The sequence below is a fragment of the Dipteris shenzhenensis genome, chromosome 17 (assembly GCF_047967505.1).
Source record: "Dipteris shenzhenensis isolate YYH24624 ecotype China chromosome 17, Dip_SZ_1.0, whole genome shotgun sequence".
Lineage (NCBI taxonomy): Eukaryota > Viridiplantae > Streptophyta > Polypodiopsida > Gleicheniales > Dipteridaceae > Dipteris > Dipteris shenzhenensis.
Genome location: NC_141612.1, coordinates 38139833 through 38160013, shown reverse-complemented (window position 1 = coordinate 38160013; position 20181 = coordinate 38139833). Strand labels below are relative to the sequence as shown.

The 20181-nt window shown below is 43.0% G+C and overlaps 1 protein-coding gene across 1 annotated transcript; it reads right to left on the bottom strand.

Moving 5' to 3' along the window:
- Positions 1 to 2162: 2162 nt before the first annotated feature.
- On the bottom strand, positions 2163 to 19942 carry NCBP (Putative cap-binding protein). Its single transcript, XM_087388349.1, has 6 exons — positions 19652 to 19942; positions 10814 to 10909; positions 3472 to 3576; positions 3312 to 3389; positions 3104 to 3223; positions 2163 to 2825 (listed from the first exon to the last, which is right to left on the bottom strand). The coding sequence occupies exons 1-6, from the start codon at positions 19892 to 19894 to the stop codon at positions 2694 to 2696; spliced, it is 774 nt and encodes a 257-aa protein (XP_087244475.1). The 5' UTR covers positions 19895 to 19942; the 3' UTR covers positions 2163 to 2693.
- Between the last annotated feature and the right edge of the window lie 239 nt (positions 19943 to 20181).

Below are 20181 nucleotides of genomic sequence, written 5' to 3'. Positions count from 1 at the left end.
TTCAAGTTTGCATAGCAACAGATCATTTGGTGATTCCATTGTCCCAAACCTCAACTTCATTATAACATTCAATGTTAAACATTGAAGAAAAATGAGCAAGATCTTCGTGTGATCACCATCCTAAGAGTTGGGCATCTTTGAAAAAAATATCAAAGATAAGATTCTTGAACCTCTCTTTGGGTCCCTCAAAATATATGAATCTTCACCTGACGAGGCAAACAAGACAATCCAAATCTCAAAGACAATATCATTGAGACTTAGTAATAAAGACGAGCTTATTGTGTAGAATCACTTCTTCAAAGCTTCCACAATATGATCTTTGACCTAATCATCAAAGACAATTGACCAAATAGGACCATGAATCCATGGCATGTGAATGCAACCAAAGTCATCAATATGATCTTGAACCTAGTCATGATAGATGATTGATGAACTAGGATCATGAATCCATTGTATATGAATGCAATCAAGAAGAATTCTTCTCACAATAGGCAATACACATAATAGCTTTAAGCTACAGGATCTGTGCCAAAGAAAGAGGGTGAGGTACTATTCTGAGGTCAACAAAAGTAACCTGCACCAAGTCCAAACCATGTGCATCCAACACATAGCGATGGCAAGTTACCATCTTTGGGATACGTACAAGACAGAGGGCTAGATAGTATTGTTAGGTCAACAAAAGCAATCAATATGATCCAAGATGCAAGGATGGCAAGTTGGTGAGATGTAAGCCAAAGATCTTATGCAAAGCTCCTTCAGAAAATGAAGAGGTGGTGTGGGAAAGTATCATCACACCAATGAAGTGCACATATTTCACTTGCCCAATGCCCACTAATGGGTCTTTTGAAAAGGTGCTGACATATTCTATAACAATAGTAGGATTTCCAAGATGTTCATGAGATGATTTTACACAAGAGGCAAGAAAAATCCAACAAATGTCAAGCAAGCCCATGTATCTAATGTTGTTCATGAATTCATGAACAAAGCAATACTAACAAAGATTAAGTTGTATCAAGCATCGTATGGGAGGTGAAGGCAAACATAGGGTGGGTGACGAAACAATGATGTAATTGACGTCTCTAATTTTTTGTCTTGGCAATTATTGGTTTAGTCAAGTGTTTTTGTATGGCATATAGTTAAGCCGATTTTTTTTCTCTCGAGATGTAAATTTTCTCAGTTTTTTGGAACTGAAGATTATTTATTTAATTCAAAGGTTTGGAGACTACAAGACGTCTTTGCTATAGTAGGGTGGAATGTCGAGTTTATTTTATGTGACATGATGCAAACTTCATTTCGTTCTTTACAAATTTCATGCACTTTTAATTGAAATCCTAGACCATGAGTTTGTTTTGAGATTCAAATACTACAAGCTTTGCTATTGTAGAAACACACGGTCTTTGATACTATAGTTCCTATTGAGTGAATGTTTCTATGACAAGTTTCAACCCTCCAATTACATTTTTTTCTAGACATGTAAAATTAAAACGGACCCTTTAGGAGAAGGATGTTTTGTTCTCCATTTGTAATTTTGCAGAACGTCTTCTATTTTGTTCTCGACATATAAATTTTCATGCTCTTTATTTGAAACCTAAACTATTTTGTTAATTCAAAAACTCTAGTTTTCTATTTTACAGTGATTTTTTTCAACATTACTGAAACCAAAGAACTCAAAAACCACTTCCTAGAACTTGGAACTAGGAACCCATCGACTTGGAACCCTGAAACCTAGAACCCATCACTTGCAACTCGAAAGACTATCGAAAGACTAGAGTCCATTATATGGAGCCTGCAACCCAGATTTCCAACTTGATGTTGTCACCCTCGAACACAAAGCCATTACTTGTAACATGAGCTCCCAAGTGGCATTTAACAATACTTTGCTGGCAGTCGCTCATAGCTTAATGTTTTTAAATAATATAAATTCTTACTTGATGCTTCCAGTCACAAACAAGTACAAAATTTATTGATCTCTATATTTTCCTTTTACTCAAGTATACCTTATGAAAATTACATACATACTCTAAAAAATTTGCAACCTGCTGGTAAAAGTCCATGTCAAACAAGCTTCCAGACTTTCACAGATTGTTGAAAACCTTAAAACGTATTTGAAAACCAACAGCTGTAAGCATTTCCAACCGAAATGGCTCATCAAATGTAAGATCTTAATTTCCAAAACTCTCAAGGGATCCAAAGCAATGAATCAGCACTCCGGGATTGACATACTTCCATGTAATTCCTTTCTTGCCCTAAACACTAGATAAGAAATCAAACCAAAAAGAGAACTATCACACTCAAGTACAAACATCGATTCCACTCTCTTGAATCCTTCATACCTGTCTGGAGTATGTAAATTTTATTATGATGACTCCAGAAAGCCTCCAAAATCAGGGTTTAATACAAAGACCAGAACCCTATGACCGTCTGCGATATTTCATCTTGATTGATTTCATGGATACAACATCCGGCCCACGGAATTCTTACCCTTCTTTATACTGATGTGTACCTTTCTGGAACTGAAACTGATTCATGAACCGATAATTCGTCGTATATGCCACTGGACCTTTACAAACCATGCATGATCAGGTTACTCTGTTAACATTTACTATTTCTGCCATTTCAATCATCCATTGCCCATTTCAAGCAAAGAAGATCATGATCAACTATCTGACATCATTGAGCAGAACATGTTACAACTACCCCCTTAACACTGTGTTTCTGAAAGATGAATTATCTCGCAGAGAGGCATCATGAGGCTTATACTCCATCACATAACTCTGAGGCAAGTGCAGATGCCTTTTTATAGAATCCCGAAGTGACATGACAGCCTGCAGATGATAACACAACTAGCTTCCATCAAAAGTTCAATCTTCACTCTGAATAGCTAACAATACAAGGGATCCGATTTCATGACTTAAACTCTGCTTTTACAATTAAAGCAGTCCAAGCAGGACTAGAAACAGGTCTGTCAAATTTGTCTTCTAAGAAGGATGAAAAGAATACCAGCAGCACAAAGGGTGAGAATATAAACTTATCAAAAATCAATAACACTGCTGCCACCAATGTGAGTTTTAGGTCAACCTAAAACTGGGAGACAAATTATCACCTGGTTATCTGAAGCATTGCGGTTCCAAACACTTAATATGTCCTCTCCAAAACGGATACTTAGTACAGCTCCACAAACAGTGTCACCAGCATCCAACTGGTCTCCAATGATAGCTAATACCTGATCCATCAAGGGAACAGATTTTTGTTGTTCTGATCGATGACAATGATAGATACAGTTTTGAAACTGAAAAACAAACCACACATACCAGATCTTCCCAAAACCGTCCAGACACAATCTTCTTGAACCGTATAATCCACTTACCACCATTACGATTTGCAACATCCTGCCAACCATTAAATACTGAGGTCAGAAGAAAATATCAACTTGCTATCAAGAAACACAACTCTACTTGCACTTCAGTGTACCTCCCACAAAGGCCGAATGCCTTCTTTAAACAGATGAAAATCTGTTGGATTTGGCAGAGATGATGTTCTTGCAAGATGGCAATAGCAGCCCCAGAACCCTTCAACCTACAAGACCACGGTCATTAGTTGTTGCCCTTGCAACACACATTTCAATCCACCGAAACCAAATCACATTTGTATTATATATAACTGATGTGATTAAATATTATTCAATCAAGAGTTACGAAACTGTGAATGTCAAGGAGAAGACGAGCTTCGAAGAGAGAACGTAAAAAGAATTGGTGAACCATACAAGTTTACAGTACCCAAGCCACGGTCGTCAACAAATGTCTCTCCTAAGAAACACCTTTGTCGCTTTCCATGTGTACAATGTATAAACGTCTACTGCCTCTGCTTTAAGAAACATTGCCCTTTTTCACTTTCCGTGTGTACAATGTTATGGAAGTCTGCTGCCTCTGCTCCTTCACATTTGCTGCTCCTAGGCTGTCATTTTTAGCCTTCAAGCTCCCCACCAGCCCCGGACCTCTCCTCTTGGCCTATCCCTTGTGGGAGATGAGCTTTGGCTAGCTGCACCCATTTCAAGGCAGCTCTCAGGACTCAGACTGTGCATCCAATCTGAGGCAGGTATCAGCGTGGACAGCTGCAGCAGCTGAGTAAAACTGTACTAGCCCCCATCGCTTGACACCGCAGACAATATTTATTCTAGTGGCCCGCAAATACCAGCATGGAACCCCATCACTTGGCACCCATTTCGAGGCAAATGAGTTATACAGATTTGAACGAGGCAAAATTCGTTTCTGCCAGGCACGATGGACAGATGTGTCTCCTTCCAAATGAATTTTTGCAATCCTGGGATTTATCTACTTTTTCCTTTGCTGATGCTCCACTGGATCCAGTGTATGTACTAAGGGTCGAATTTGGAGCTGAATTTGGGCTTGGAAACTTCCACGATCTGCTAATGTTTTGCTTCTTTGACAACATAAACTGAAACGCAATTGCTGTTGGAAGGCATGTGCAAAGTTGGTTTGTCCAATTTTGGACCAAAATCCCTTGTTGACAGGCGCAATTGCCAGTGTCTTACAATCTCAATGACATCCCAGCCGCTTTGGGAATCTATTGTTCCATTGTCTGCTATGCTCAATTGAATCTTGTAATTGGAGAACTTCGAAATTTGGATCAAACGAGTTGAAATTATTGTAATCTGAAGTACTCTGCTTCTGAAATGCCTTCAAAGAAACCTAGACATCAGGCAAGAAAGCAAGCAATGATGGATTCTGACCCTAGGATGGAGGGCGAAGCACTTGAAGACATTGCAAATATTGGACTGGTTTCAGTTGCAGGAGAGCAGGCTGAGAATTCCACCTACACCAAGATTTCAGAGAATTAACTAATGAAATCTTTTTCAATATTCAAGGAGGATCAAAGGCTGCAGAATTTATCTGCCACAATGAACAGAGGGCTTAATCATCTTCAGCGAAGTCAGATTCAAGAAGGAACCTCCAGAAACCGTTGTTGAATCAACCCTTGATTCAGATGATGACCCTGATCATGTGAAAGATTTTGAAGGGTTTATGGAATCAGCTAGAAGAGCTCACCAGAGGCTGCATCCAAAGCAAAAGACCTTCAATAAGGCACAACTTCGAAAAGATCCAGCCCAGAACTTGATTATATGCCAGAAATTTAATGGATACACGGGTCTTCCTGCTGATCTCAGATCAGTCCTCACATTTCAGCTATATGTTCAGACTGTGAGACCCTCAGATTCCAAAAGGGGGCAACTGCAGGGCACTGATAAAATTGCCCTTTCCAAGTACAAAGGGGAGACTGCCTCTCCCAGTGAGTTGGATGAATGGATCAGAGTGAATTGGAAGACTACTTTTTATTAAATCCTAAAGGGGATCAGGGTAAAATAAGATTTGATGTATCCCACACACTGTGAAGGCATTTGCAACAGGATGGTGTGGTGATTGATACCTGGGAAGGATTCAAAAGAGAGATGTTCCAGACTTTTATTTCTCCTCTAGCCAAGGATCAATATATTACTGGTGTGTAAGTCTACTCTCCTCACTAACACTGATCCTAACATTGCATTCTCAATGGGACTAGTGTGCCAATTCTTTGCATGTGTTACGGTACTTGAAGGGTACCACAAGATATGGAATCACGTATCGCACAGGGATCGACGTCTTTGGGTATTGGATTCTAATTGGTTAAAACAGCTACTGATGTCAATCGTATAAACTAACTAGGTGAGGGTGTACTTATGAGGTGGTTTGAAATGTTAAGAAAGTACTTGGATACATATTAGAATTCAATCCATGCAACAATGTCATCAAGATTTCAACAAAGATATGAGTAAATTTATTGCAAGTTTGCATGGCTATTATATTTTCCGACTCACTTAAAGAATTGATGGCGTGTACCCTTTCCCTGACAATATAAGTATAGGATATGCATCACTCCAATAGGATGAAAATCCTTTGGATTTCAACCATCGCAACAATTGGCTAGAAGCCCTTTTCTAGCATTTTAAGTAAAATGGTATAGTAAATATCAAAGGGTATGCTTCAAATATATTGCTTTCTTGTTTCATGGACATTGCAACACGTCTTCTAGATTTCGAGACAATAACACCCGGTGTACTGACATGACTGTGAGAAGAGAACGAATATTTACAACTTATGTAAGCAATGTTGATGTATACTCCTTATAAAACTTCATGGCCACTGCATGAGAATTGCTCACTTTCTATGATTTCAAAGCCCGATTTCAAATGTGCATACGCATAGGGTTTCTTGGGTCTCAAATGAGGTGTTTGCACCCAATGTACAAGTTAATGCCAGAAGGGGGTGAAACATTGCAAGTGTGTGGAGGAATATAGATACATACCATTGCAAAGTTTTAGAGCCATCACATGAGAATCAAATCAAGGCCCAATTTCTCATGTATTTGCACCAAAACTCTTTGGTCCAAAGATGGGCATTTGGAACCCATCCATAAGTAATTGAGATACATGTCTTTGCAAAGTTTCATGGCTATTGGGCAACATTGCATGAGTCAATGGGGCCCGAATGACCCAGTTTAGGACATAGGAGGTCCTATGGCACACACACGAGAAATTGCGCCTCGATGCCGAATAGGAGATTTAATGGCCATAAAAATCTACACACGTGTGATCTACATATGCCCCCATTCTTAGCACCAAGGACCGATTTCTCATGTGTATGTGCCTGGTGCCATAGCAACTATTTGGTCCTAAGATTAGGAAATTTGAATGCCCTTCACCCATGCACCACCAGAGTCATACTCCAAAATCGACACACTTGTATACTCTCTCTCTCTCTCTCTCTCTCTCTCTCTCTCTCCACCCCTACAAACGCTCTCACTCTGCAGGAATTTACTTTCCAGCCCCATCACTTGAGTTTCCCACGCGCTGCTCGGACTTTCCAGATTTCAGACAGAGTCCATCCCAATATGTGATTTGCCCCAAGGTGCTGCGACTTGATTTCCCTTGCTGCAATTTGAGTTCCAGCCAGTTCTTGGGCTGTTTCCTAAGTGTGAACTAACCAGACTGCTATGACTACGGTAGCTGAGTTTTGAGGGTGGTCGAGGTTTCACACTAACTCCTTAAGAGAGAGTGAAATTCAGGTAGGAATCTCGCAATGGCAACAATGCCCTAGAGACATATTTAGGAGCTGCTCTCGAAGATCCTTGATCTCTGAAAGATGATCAAGTAGGAATCTGGAAATGATGACAATGTCCTAGAAATCAGTTCCTTCGGAGGAATGACTTCCTCTATATTTAGGAGCTGTCTCTGCTGTCACCTTCATGCGTCTCCGAATTCTCAAGCTCCTCCTTGAGAAAAGTAAATCATGCCTCATTCTTGGACTGATACATGGTGCATACTGTTGCATGGGAATTGGCTACTAGGTTGAATTGGAGAGAGACTCCCAGATAGCATTTACTTGTCTTCCCCTCTTTTTCTTCACATCAGAGGGTTATTACTTAGACTTTAAACTCGGGAATACATGTTTTGTCAAGATACTAGCCCTATATCATACCGATTTCATCATCAAGGAAGCTGTCTTTCTCAATTGGTGTTTTTTTCCAGCTTTTTTGGTGTAATATATGTTTGCATTTTTTAAATGCAAGAAGATTACGTTCTTTGGTATCACGTTGACAAGGTGCCCTCATGTATATACAATTTCTAGCTTCGTAATCTAGACTTTGTGCAAAACTTTGTTTCCTGTGTTGATGCCCAAAACCAAGTTAATATATAAGGTTGGACCTGTCCACATGCCCAGCTGATGTCTTTTCAGCGTACAATTCACTCTCTCTGACATTTATGTCACCATGTTTGCATTTCTATTCTTGTGCTATGCATTTTTTGCTGCTTGTGTTACTCCGATGTGGCTATGCTTTTGATGTTCATGAATTTGGATTTAAGCATTCTGTTATGGATTTTGCCTGCCGTTCATTAGCCGTCTCACGTTGCAAGGTCCTGCATGAACCGGATGTGAGGAATGATGCATCTCTTGACAAACATAGAGATACAGCTAGGGCCTGAGCATCCTCTAAGTCTCACCTCCTCTAATCTTGTGTGGGAGCTGAAGGTTCAGCAGCTTGCTATCAAGCACCTTGCTATCCAGCTCTGGCTAGTGTAACAAGTGCAATATCTACAGAACGAGGCTCATCCCCATTGACATATCCCCATAAATTCTTTGCAACCAACAGATCTTGTATAAAAAAATATAGAAGTAGTTAGTTCCATCCAACTTATCCTCTGGGGTTTTGCAGAAGTTCCAAGAATCCGTGCAATGTGCCATAATTACCTTGAGTCTCTGCCAATGCAATATGGAATCTTGGCGAAGATGAGCGAAAGTGTTGCTGTAAATCATCTCGACCCCGAATGGTGACACAGACTCTCACGAAGCAGTCCTTTCCGAAAGATGAACGTTGTACGGCAGCTCTAGTGAATTTATCCTGATGTGGATTCTGGGACAAATGGCCTTGTCATCTGTTGCATCAAATTTACTTTCTTTTCTCTTGCCTTAAGAGAGCTGCCTTTATTGGACGATTATCCCATTCACTCTAGCAAATGTTTAAGCTATTGTCCTCCTTAGCTTGGGGTGACCGATCTGAATCTCTTCTCGCTTCTTCCCGAGGACCCTTTCCGTATCTGATGATGATGGAGTCCACAATCAGTAATTCCATATCACAGCTTTGGTCACTCATCAAGGTAAAGGATGAAGCCACCTCTGCTAGGAAATTGCAAGATCTTGGCCTCATCATGGAGGAAATTTTGCAAAAAAAGCCTATTTTCTGTCGACACTATTAGTTCTTTGTCCATAGTAAAAATATGGTTTCTTTTTTAATTCATTTTCTTTTTATAAAAATCTTACTTTTGTAAGAAGCGTATTTTCTCTTGCGTGTAATTAAAAGATGTATACAATTTCTTCCTTGGTTTAGAAAGGCGTGTTTTGTTTCTCTCATGTAGTTGAAAGAAGTGTTTAGTTTCCTTCTCATATTTAAAAGCCTTAAATTATGGACCCATTTTGTGTGTTCTCAAGACTCAATTGAACACCATGTGAAACATGATTGTTAAAAACTCCTATCAAGATCATATAGTGTTTTATTCTTTCAATGGCGTCTACTTATGTCTGTTAGGCATAGTTAGATTTACTCATATCCGGATGGGATATGGGGTGCTACCCCATTGCCCTCTCTCTAAGGACCAATTTGGGCACATCAATTGTAGAGGTTGGGGCAATCCACTTATCTTTACGAAAGAGTGGTAAGAAAATCATAGTTTGATTTTTTAGAATCAACATGTGGAATTTGGTTTTATATTTTTTATTTGCCATTTGTACAACTTGATTCTACAGTTAGAAGTATAATCTACCTCCCTTACTGAATGGATTGAGGACCATCCACGTTCTTAGGTGAGAAAGACATGTGTACTCTACTACTACTTGTTGCCTCACATGAACACAGACAAATAATTCTTGTAAAATCGTGAGGATGACTCCCATAGACTAAGCTCGTCGCTTGTATTTATAAGCCAAGCTCCCGTTATCTTTGGTATCTGACTCCAATTATAGAAGTCGTGCCCCAAAATGAATAAAAGGGTTCTAGGCCCACCAGGAGCAGCATTGACTGGCCGCCCAGGGCGCCCTTAAATAGGGGCCTGTGGCTGGCCAAGTTGGCCCAACCAGGGCCACCGACCAGGGCCAACCCTGGTCAGTTTACTAGGGCCCATATGGTCGGCCACCAGACAGGGTTCCGACCCTGCTGGTCGGTCAACTGAAGGGGCCTGGGCAGTGCCTATAAAAGGCCCACTCCTCCATTGGTTCCAGCATCCAGTGCAAGACTGAAAGCTCCTCTCCTAGGCTGTGTTCAGCACTCAGATCTGGAGCAGTTGGTGAGAGAGAGAGTCCATCAATATTCTCCAGCACGTTGCTGTGTTTTGTACTGCTCCCTTGGAGCTATTTTTCTGCCCACCATCCGGTGGATGAATATATACTCTCTCTCTCTCTCCGTCCATATTTATTTCTGAGTGAGTGTTTGTTGCATCTGTGATCATCTATCTGAGTTGAGTGTGTGTAAGAGTTGGAGAGATCTTGGGTGGAGGTTTGAGTGATTCATTCCCTCTTATTTTATAACAGTCCTTAGCCGAACTAGCTTCCTAGTGATCTAGACATCGAGCCCGGGGGTGGTTCTCATATCTTGGCCTATAATATTGGGTTATGTTTTGCTGTAACAAAGTGTATCCCTATCGGTGGAAACCCCGTTATAGGATTCATGTGATGTGCAGCTTCTCTGCAAGCCCCGGTTGGGCTATGGAGCAGCATGGTCAGATTCTTACTCAAGATGGTCACTCTAGGTGGGGTATTACAATTAAATAGTACCATGATTCTAAATATATAACTTCATAAGACAAGAAGATATCCAATCTCTCAAATAACTTAATAAGCAAAGCTATGCTTATGTTCTCATCAATACCGAAGCACAAGCTACCATCAAGGTTTCAAAAGATTCTGAAATCTCTTGGATAATTTCTTATAGAATCTCATTAGTACCTATTTGAATTGTATATGAAACCTGTTTTTAATGTATAGCTAAATATTTGTTGGATTTTTTTCCCTTTTTTTTCTTTTTTGGGCCGCGCAGGGGGGTGTCTTATTAAAATAGAAACCTGTGTCAAAAGTCTGTCTAACAATCATGTCTAATGTGTCTTGAGTCTTGACAACCATGACCCAAGAGGAAAGGGCAAATTTTAAAAAGGTACAAAGAGGAAAGGCCTAAAAGTTTGTGGTGCACCATTGAAAAGATAAAAGCTTACTGTGCTAAAGTCAGCAATCTTCTTCACACTGTCTTCATAAGATGTTTGTGAGCGTACTCCAGGAGTCCGCCTAGTATACCAGAAAACAAATCGATGCTGCAAGAGATCAGGAAAAAAGTTAAGTGTGAAGATGTCAAACCACAAACTTAAAGAGGGTAACACTCACAATAAATAAATAAACACACACACACACACACACACACAAAGACTACAATATATCCAACCGTACAAGTTCAGATTTTTGTTGTTCTAAAATCCAAATGTCTACAATAAAATTAAAGATAGATGAGTATTCCAGACTTACCCTGTATAAGTAGAATTAGCAAAGGTGCAACCTTTAACCTCATATTAGGCGCTTCAGGAAAGTATAAAGCGACAAACGCAACATAAACCAGGCCTTTTTGTTGCATACAGCACTGGAAAGATAGTTGTGCTAGAGGAAGGACAAAACGAGATATAAAGATAGAAGCACAAGGAGCTTTAGAGTATAACCTTGCAAAATGACAGAACACAATAAACAGATAAATATACTGGCTTTCAGCATCTTACAGTGCTGCTGCGAAAAACCCCAATCCAAAAGCATCTCATCATGACATATGATCCATGCTGCATCGGCCTTTTAAAATGACTCTTTGATGAAGTGTTGTTAGAAATGCCCTAACAGAGGGTACGCGCAGCGGAAGACTGATAGAATTGCCCAGGAGCTCACACAATGTGGTGTGGGGTGTGGATTCACAAACTTCTTAACTTAATGTGCATAGATGTGCAAGCCAGTAAATAGACAATGCTCAGAAACAAATATAGAAGCAACACTTTATATTTCCGTCCGTCCAGAAACTAGGACAGGATACAATATCAAAAGGTCCTTCTACTACAAGCCTGGCACTTCTAGATCTCTGAGCCCGCGCGCTCCACCTCGAGCAAATGTAGACTCTCTCTCTAGAGTGATCCTCTCCACCTTGCTGCTCCGGAACCTCAGCCTAGGCGGGCAGCCCTTCTCAACATAGTCTGCAGCTTCTATGTACCTCCTTCACCTCCTGGATATAGGCCCAAGGTAGGTCTAGTGCTGCTCCTATCTGTTGGCTGAAGTGCTGCTCCAGAAGATATCTTATGAGGCCAAATGCCTCCTATTTTTTAGGCCAAATGCCTCCTCTTTTTCAGGCCCAAGGGGCCCTGAAATGGACCGACCTGGTAGGGCCGACCCCTAGGTCTGTTTGGGCCGACCAATCTAACCCCCCCCAGTCTGTAAACCGACCTGGTTGGGGGCTGTTCTTTAGACCCACCTGGCCACATGGCAGCCCGCCATAGGCGCAGGCCTCTGCCCTCCTGCTGGTCCTTCTCCAGCGCCGTACCGATCCGATAAGCCTCCGTACAGCCCCATACAGTGGGGCCATTCCCTGCTGATGTCAGCACGCCCTTCACAGGACCCTGTTGTAGGCCGTATGCCTGCTCGTTAGATCCGTCTTGCCAGGCCAGATCCCGGGCTTCATGCCCCCACCATCTTTCCTGCACAAGGTCTCATTTGTGCTGCCCATGTAGCAGCCTAATCCTGCCTTGGTCTACCTCCCCCATGCTCTCCTCATTTGGGGGCTTACAAATGGGGAGGTGACCTTTCCAACAAGTGTCTCTATGCAACCGTTCTTAGCCAAAGTAGCACAACTTGGATTGCATGATGTACTTCCACTGCACATTACAAAGAACAGCAAACACCTGACTGTCCTTGGACCAGGACTCACAAAAGGATCACAACATATGACAAAATCATTTGTAAAGGGATCTACTAAGCACTTGATGATGATGATGTGTTTCACAATGCACCCAAGGGCAGGGGTGCATGTGACATCTTCTTGCTGCACTGTTTCAGATTTGAGGCTCTCTCTTTGAGCACATGTGATTGAGAGATTGCAGAGAGTTGACAAGATCCTTCATGTTGCAGGGTTTGCTACCACATGCTGGCCTTCTTTGTGACAGATAGTATCAATTCACAATATGGAGAAGGCATGGCGTGCCAGGCTTAGTAGAGCTTGTAGAGGAGATCCATTGTTTATTGTTGGGTACTGGCAGAGTTCCTTGGAGCAGCAGGAAACAAGCTACAGTTACTTTTTCCACAAGACTGTTTGTAAATAGGCCAGTCTCTCAGCATTAGTTCAATCCTTGTTCACTTGTACTGTCACAGGGACGTGGTGGTGATGGTGAAGTGTCTAAACTACCTATCACTCAATTTGGCCTAGGCTACCAAGCTAGGGGCCTTAGTTAATGCCCAAAAGGTACCTATGATTTTATGTGCAACAAGTGCAACTCCTGGTGCTATTAGAGTGGTTTCATTTTCTAAGTGGGAGGACTGAAGATTGTCATGTTTTCCCCTTGCATATTTAAAATTTTATAGGAAATCCATGCATATTATATATGGACACTGTCCCCCCATACCCTAAAATTTGGACAAGGGTAGTAACATTTAATACATATTGAGTTGGTGCCACCAGGAAGAGGATGAATACAAAGTCATGGAGTGTGCAAGGAGCATGAGACTACACACAAGGTTGCCCTCACAGCTTTAGGCTGAAGTAGTGAATACACTTTTCCTGCAAAAGCCCCAAATTTCTTCAACACTTGCAGATTTACTGCAATGTTTGCCCAAAAAATCCAACTGTGCTCCCACAAAACTGAGCCAAACAATGGCTATATGCAAAGAATGCACCTGCAAATGAACCTTACAAGTAGAACCCTGCTCAAAAGTCCTGCAAAACTGTAAATTTCCAAGCCCACCTTCAAACTGTACGGACTAATAGTACGGAACTGTCAGTCCAGTGCAGTTGTACGGAGCTATGCAACTCAGCCTGTACCGTCAGAATCGTACACCTGTACGGCTGTACGGATCTGTACGGCGAGCTGGCACGGAAGCTGTACGACGGTTTGTACGTACAGTACGGGATCTGTACGGTGCTATCGACGAGCTGGTACGGGTACGGAACTGTACGGCGAAGATACCACCAAACGGCGTCTGTGTATGGAACAGAGCTGCAGGCGTACGGCGACGAGCTGTACAGCCGTACGGTGAAGCAAGCGGTGCTGATTGGAATGAAGGAGCTGGTACGAGCATCGCGTATAGTACGGAACAATACTGTGCAAATGTACGGGGTAGTACGGCTGATGCAGGCTGATAGTACAGATCTGTACGGGGCTGTTCGTACGAAATTCATACACATGTACGGACGACAAGCATAGGAGCTGTAACGGCGCACGTGTGAGCTAAGCGCAGCTGTACGGAATCAAAGCTTGCAGGTGACTGTACGATGTATGACCAGTACAGCACCTCGAAGCTTGAGCTGGAGCTGCGTGACGTCGAGAGCTTGGGAGCTGAAGATGGGAGCTAGTCCGGGGGCACGAGGAGCTGGTCCAAGAGCTTAGTTTGCTTTGATACCAAATGTGAGAATGGGAGAGAGAGAGAGCAAATGAGAGAACAAGAGCAGGAGCGTAAGAGCTGAAAGCTTAGGTGCAAATAGATGAGTGTGATACAACTGAATAGAGTGATGGGTTTTGTCTAAGTGACAAAACCTTTTCACTTCACTAACCATAGTTAGTGAACTAACTGTGGTTAGGGGGAAAAACCTCTAAGTGAGGGAAAAGTGCCCCTAACCTACTTATTACATTACATTGGTCACTGCTAAATTATAGCAATAATTCTAACATGCGGGTGAGCTCTTGAAGGGAGTCCCTTTGTATCTTTGAGCTAACTAGTTTAAATAAATACCGCAAGGGGCACCAAGTGTTGGCGCCAACAGGTGTCACTCTCTATGTTTTTGAGTAGGGGGCATTCTAGCCTCCCTTGTCTTGAATGGTTACATGATGCTGTGCAGTGAAGTTATATGCTTTGAGTTTGGTTTGTGGACAAAGGCAATCCTTTAAGTTGGCTGTATTTTCATCTTTGTGAGTTAGTAGAGACAGATACACCGCCCTTAGAGATATAAGGCCGGTTACATGTACCCACTTGAGCACGTAAACCCACAACCAAGGCCCTCACTCTATGATACAGGAGATGTCACCTGTAACACCCCCTCTCAACTCTTGGATCGTGGATCAATCTCAGGGAGCTGGAATGATGCCAAGGGCTAGGTAAAGAGGTTCGCCTTGTTGTCCTCCGTCTTGCAATCGATCAGCTGGATCACATTAGCGAGCACCTTCTCCCGAACATAATGGTGTTGGATCTCAATATGCTTGGTCCGTGCATGGAACACTGGGATGACGGTCGGGGACGTCTGTCGAAACCCAATCTCCCCGAGTAATCGACGTAGCCAAGCTGCCTCATAGGTAGCAGAACAAGCGACAGTTCTCTCCACCGAGGCGACAGTGGGTTGCCTTCTATTGCTCCATGTGATTGTTGCTGAGCCAAGGGTAAAGCAATAACAGGTGGTCAAACGATGAGTGTTTGACTCTCCTTCCCAGACTAAATCACAGCCTGGCAGCCAGATCCCAAACTACTCTTGACTGATAGAATAACCCTCGATTATGAGAACCCGGAAGGCACATGAGGATCCTCGTACCAACATCCCAAGGAGTCTTCTTTGGTGTTTGCATGAACGAACTCAGTAGCCCAACAGAACGAAATAGCACAAATCTAATCAAAGATCCTCGTACCAACATCCCAAGGAGTCTTCTTTGGTGTTTGCATGAACGAACTCAGTACCCCAACAGAACGAAATAGCACAGATCCAACCTAGTATTAAGTAGCCGAATCAAAGATCCAATCAATTGACAGTACTGGCTTGCATCCACTGGCTCACTAGGATCATACTTAGACAGTTTGGTGCTAGGGTCCATGGGTGATGAGATGGATCGACACTGGGACATGTGAAAAGCATCTAGAAGCTTCTGAACATACCGCTTCTGTGACACAAAGTAACCTTCTTGTCCCAACCAAATTTCCAATCCCAAAAAAGAAGTGCATGAGCCCTAGATCCGCCTTGTCTCGAAAATATGGGGTACATGACTACTTGTAATGAACATACAAGATTATGAGGGAAGTAAGACCATCCCGTCGAAAAATGTATAGATTTGGATCAGCTCAAGACCCCGAACGAGCTTCCAAGCTCGGGGCAGTGGGCCAGAGCAGGTGGCAGATTGTACGGCTGCCACATGGCAGCCAGGCGCCAGATTTGGGCAGACTTTTGTCTGCAGACTGGTCGGTTGACTTCTGGGAGCATTCAGCCCCTGTAGAAAGGGCCCCAGGGGGGAAGCAGTACTTTTGGGCTATTGCGGAACCCTCAGTCTGGGTTGCACACAGAGCAGCAGGAAGGTCCAGAGACACCTATAACAGAGCCCTCACAACAGGCTGTCTATCAGGGCAGCAAGGAGGACAGAATCGTGGAGCTTGTGCCTCACCATTGGCTGCAGACGGAAGAAGCAAGGAGTTCAAGGATCAAGTGAGCAAACAGTGCCTCACCATTGGCTGTCCACAGGAGCAGCAAGGAGGTGTGTTTGCAGGGCATCACTACACAGCCCACTGAAACTCTAGGAGAGCATGCAAGCTGGCAGCCTTTTGTAGGTGCCACGAGGTTGGTGGCACACTATGCACACCTTCTGTACAAGGTGTTGGTCCATCTTTGGAGCAATATATATTTAGAGTTTCTACTCTCTTTAGCATAGTTTGACCACTGTCTGCATCTCTTTATGCACTTGTACACATTAAGGAAGGAAGTAAGATTTGCAATAGCACTGTGTGGTTTCTGGGAAAATGTTGTCATCAATGTTCCCCTGCAGGAATGTTGGCTGTAGCAAGGAACCTCCACCTCTATTTTCCAACAATGGACGCATGGGACTGATGGAGCAGCAGTTCCAGTTGACTACCTACATGACAGCACAGTTCCACCCTCAAGTCAGCCAGTTCAGGCACAATTCCAGCCTACGAAAGGGCACCCAGCCCTTCATTCTACTCATCAGCAGCAGCAAGTGTTGGAATAGGGTTGGTCACCTCCCCACCTGTGAGCCCCCATATGAGGAGTGGATCGGACGGGTGGACCATAGAATAGGAATAGGCATGGGGCTGCCACATGGGCTGCCATGTGGGCAGCAGAGAGAGAGAACAAGTACCTGGCAGAGGAGATCCACCATGGAGGGCAGATCTGACAGAGAAGGCTCTAGATGCTGTCCAAGCTTGGAGAGGACAGAGTGCACAGGGAAAACCAGCAAGAAACTAGGCTGATTGGTGAGCAATAGGACCTTGTTTGGGGCCGCCCAAGGCTTGAAGCAAGGATGGGGGCTGGTTGGGTCGGCCAAACAGGCCTAGGGGGGTCCACCATTTTGGCAGGGCTGAGAGCCCAATATAAGGGGCCATTTGGGGCCTCTATGATCATCAATTGGAGCAGCCAGTTCAGGGCAGGAAGGAGCAGCAGGAGGGCTTCCTTGGGTCTACATCCAGGAGGTGAAGGAGACCTATAAGTGCTGAAAGACTCAGTGACAGCCCACCTAGGCTGGCTTTCTGGACAGCAAGGTGGAAGGGATCTTTGGACAGAGAGTCTACATAAGCTCAGTGGAGCACGCAGGCTCGGAGATCTAGAGGTGTCCAGTGAGAAGTCCAAATTATTGTGGGTACAATTATTTGGTGGCTCTCCTTCCTCTATCTCTCACTTTTATGTGTTCAACAGTGACCTCCTCGGCGTCCTGCAAATTTGGATGTTCTTTGGGGTTGCACCTAGGGCACCTTGCTGGAGGCTGATTAGTGAAGGCTAAAGCCTTTATGAACTGCTGGAGTGGAGAGGGGCGACTCTCTTCTCTCCTACTTCCTACGTCTGATGTTGTGGGGCTGTTTGCTAGTCCTGCTGAAGGCTGTGAGTCTTGAAGGATCGTGCTGTTAGAAAATGAAATCCCACCAGAGGGTATCCCACAGCGGAAGACTGATAGATGAGCCCAGGAATTACACGCAGAAGTGTTTCACTATGGAATCAAGCTTCATAAACATGTTTGTACTTCACAACCATTCATGTCATAAACTAGACACAATACAATACCAAAATGTTCTACTATATCCACCAAAATGCACTTCTTGCTGTGAGCTTTAACTTAGACCTTTCGTTATTTGTTAGAAAACTCAAGCTATCATCTCACACATTGAAGATAGGACGCCTTTACATAAACTTGCTATAAATCTGACTTGGAGAGACTTTACCACCAAAAAACTATCCAACGATTAATCAGTTCTCAATGTGCTTGCTATCTTAGCTTGCAATCTTATTTACACTCTCAATCATGCTTGCTATCTTATTGGTCTTCTCTCCTCTTCCTTGTATAGGTTCCCATAAAAGATCATAGGTGGTCAATACCTTTTTACAATAAAATCTTTACTTGCTTAAGGACCAAGTATATTCTTCATTTGGATGTGATGTAGGCCGATTGGTGGTCAATGCGTTTTTACAATAAAATCTTTACATGCTTATCTCTACAGGCTTAAGGACCAAGTATATTCTTCATTTGGATGTGATGTAGCCTGTAGGCCCATTAACAAAAGCGGGGGGAAATCATTGCAATCAAGCAACACTAGGAGGGACAGCTCAGCCTACATCACTACAATACTCCAATGTTGGATTTGAACGATTATAGACAGACTGGTATAACATTTTACAATTGCATGACTCCAATTAGAAATTTTGGGGCCTGGTGAAACTCCAAAAAGGCCAATGTGGTTTGTTTTTTAGAAAAGCCAGTCGACAAGCAATGTCTACAGTCTAATGCAACATACACCGGCTTGCATGCAACTATTTCGCACTGTCATTTTTATTACTTACACCATAATTTGACCCTTTAATAAAGCGAGTTCTTCAAGTATCAGCATAATGATAATCACTATGCTAGTTCAAGAATATAATATTGATTTAACCAAAAACTAAGAAGGAAAACATTTCTTAATGTAGAAAAACAATGATTTCAAGGATCCCAATAAATTCTCACAAGAGATATTGGGTACCACGCAATTGAGATTTCAAGCTTCCAAAGAGCTTTTGTAGTTAGGATATCCAAATCTCATTAAGCTCTTATTTCAAAGAACCCGACCTCCTTATAGCATATAAAAATCTGCTTACCCAAGTAGAGTGAGTGAGTTGAAGCAACCCATATGTCCCTTGGTTCAGCTAATCAAGACATGATTAGGTCAAGTCTCAAAGTGGGACAGGTTCACTATGCAATATACCTACAAAATAGCAACCGAATGGCCAGGACCTGAGTTGAAGTTTAGCAGCTTCACCTCCTAACAATAGGCTCAGCCTCCCCATAGCCATGGGTTCAGACCATCCAAAGCATAAGCCCCTTGTCCCATGTCATAGGCCTTTGCTGGGTCAGGTCATAGTGAGTCCTGCTTATAATGTCCACCTACTCAGAATGATAAAGTTCTAATTCTGCAATACTCAAGGTTTCAAGAATACACAGCTAATCGGTACGCTACAGCCATTCTGCTCAAGCACAAAGCTTGCGTCGTCCATCACAACTTCATTCTCGCGAAAACCCCAGTTTAAGACAATTCTCGGTACTACGTTTTCCCACTCTAGCCTCTCTGTAGAACAAAAACGAACCAGAAAAACCCCTATTTCACGCCTTGCAGAAACAACACATTTGGGATTCAAGGAAATAAAGCTTTGCCGTAGCCGACAAGTAAATGAACTCCAGATTTTTGCGCACGGAATGCATTCGCGGCGGTCACGAGGTCTTGATGCTTTGCTATAAACAACTACTGAATTTCAAAGTTAAAGCACTGGGGGCATTCTCGTATATCGGGGCAAAAAAAGTTGGGTCACTAATCCCTTTTTCCACGAGAAAACAGAAAGTTCAGAAACAGCACCGAAAGGCTCACACCTGGAGGGGGTGAAGGCCAGCTCTGAGTTCTCGGCCCTTTCGGTCCCGATCCTCGACTTCTCGAGCGCGCCTCTCCTTCTCTTGGATTTCTTTAACGACTCTCTCGTCGGGAACAAGGTCGGCGGTGAGAGGCAGGAGAGGAGGACGGTGGTCACTGGAAGGAACTTCTGGAGGGGAGGTAGCAAGGGAGCCTCGGCTGCTGATGCTGGTGTCGTGCTCCTTGGAGGTATCTATTATACCCATGGCTTTGATCTGCAAAGAAGAAGAAGAAGAAGAAGAAGAAGCCGACGATGATGATGATGAAAAGAGCCCACCTTTTAAAGTAGAATAAGAACAGACTCGAGGAGAGAAAAACATAAAATGTAAAATGTACATTTAATCTATTTTGAGATTTACATTAATCTGTTTTGAGATTTACATTAATCTGTTTTTGAGGAACACCCCGAGCTTCGGCACCAGTCCCCTGCCTCCTCGAGCAGCTGCCCTCATTCGAATCCTTCTCAGATAGCATTTAGGTCATTGGGCAGTTG

Excerpts from the sequence above, each read along its gene's own strand:
- NCBP (XM_087388349.1), bottom strand. The coding sequence starts at position 19,894 with ATGGGTATAATAGATACCTCCAAGGAGCACGACACCAGCATCAGCAGC. Across the intron at positions 3,577-10,813 it reads AGATTGCTGACTTTAGCACA|GTTGAAGGGTTCTGGGGCTG; the intron begins GTAAGCTTTTAT and ends GTGGTCTTGTAG. Across the intron at positions 3,390-3,471 it reads GCATTCGGCCTTTGTGGGAG|GATGTTGCAAATCGTAATGG; the intron begins GTACACTGAAGT and ends AATGGTTGGCAG.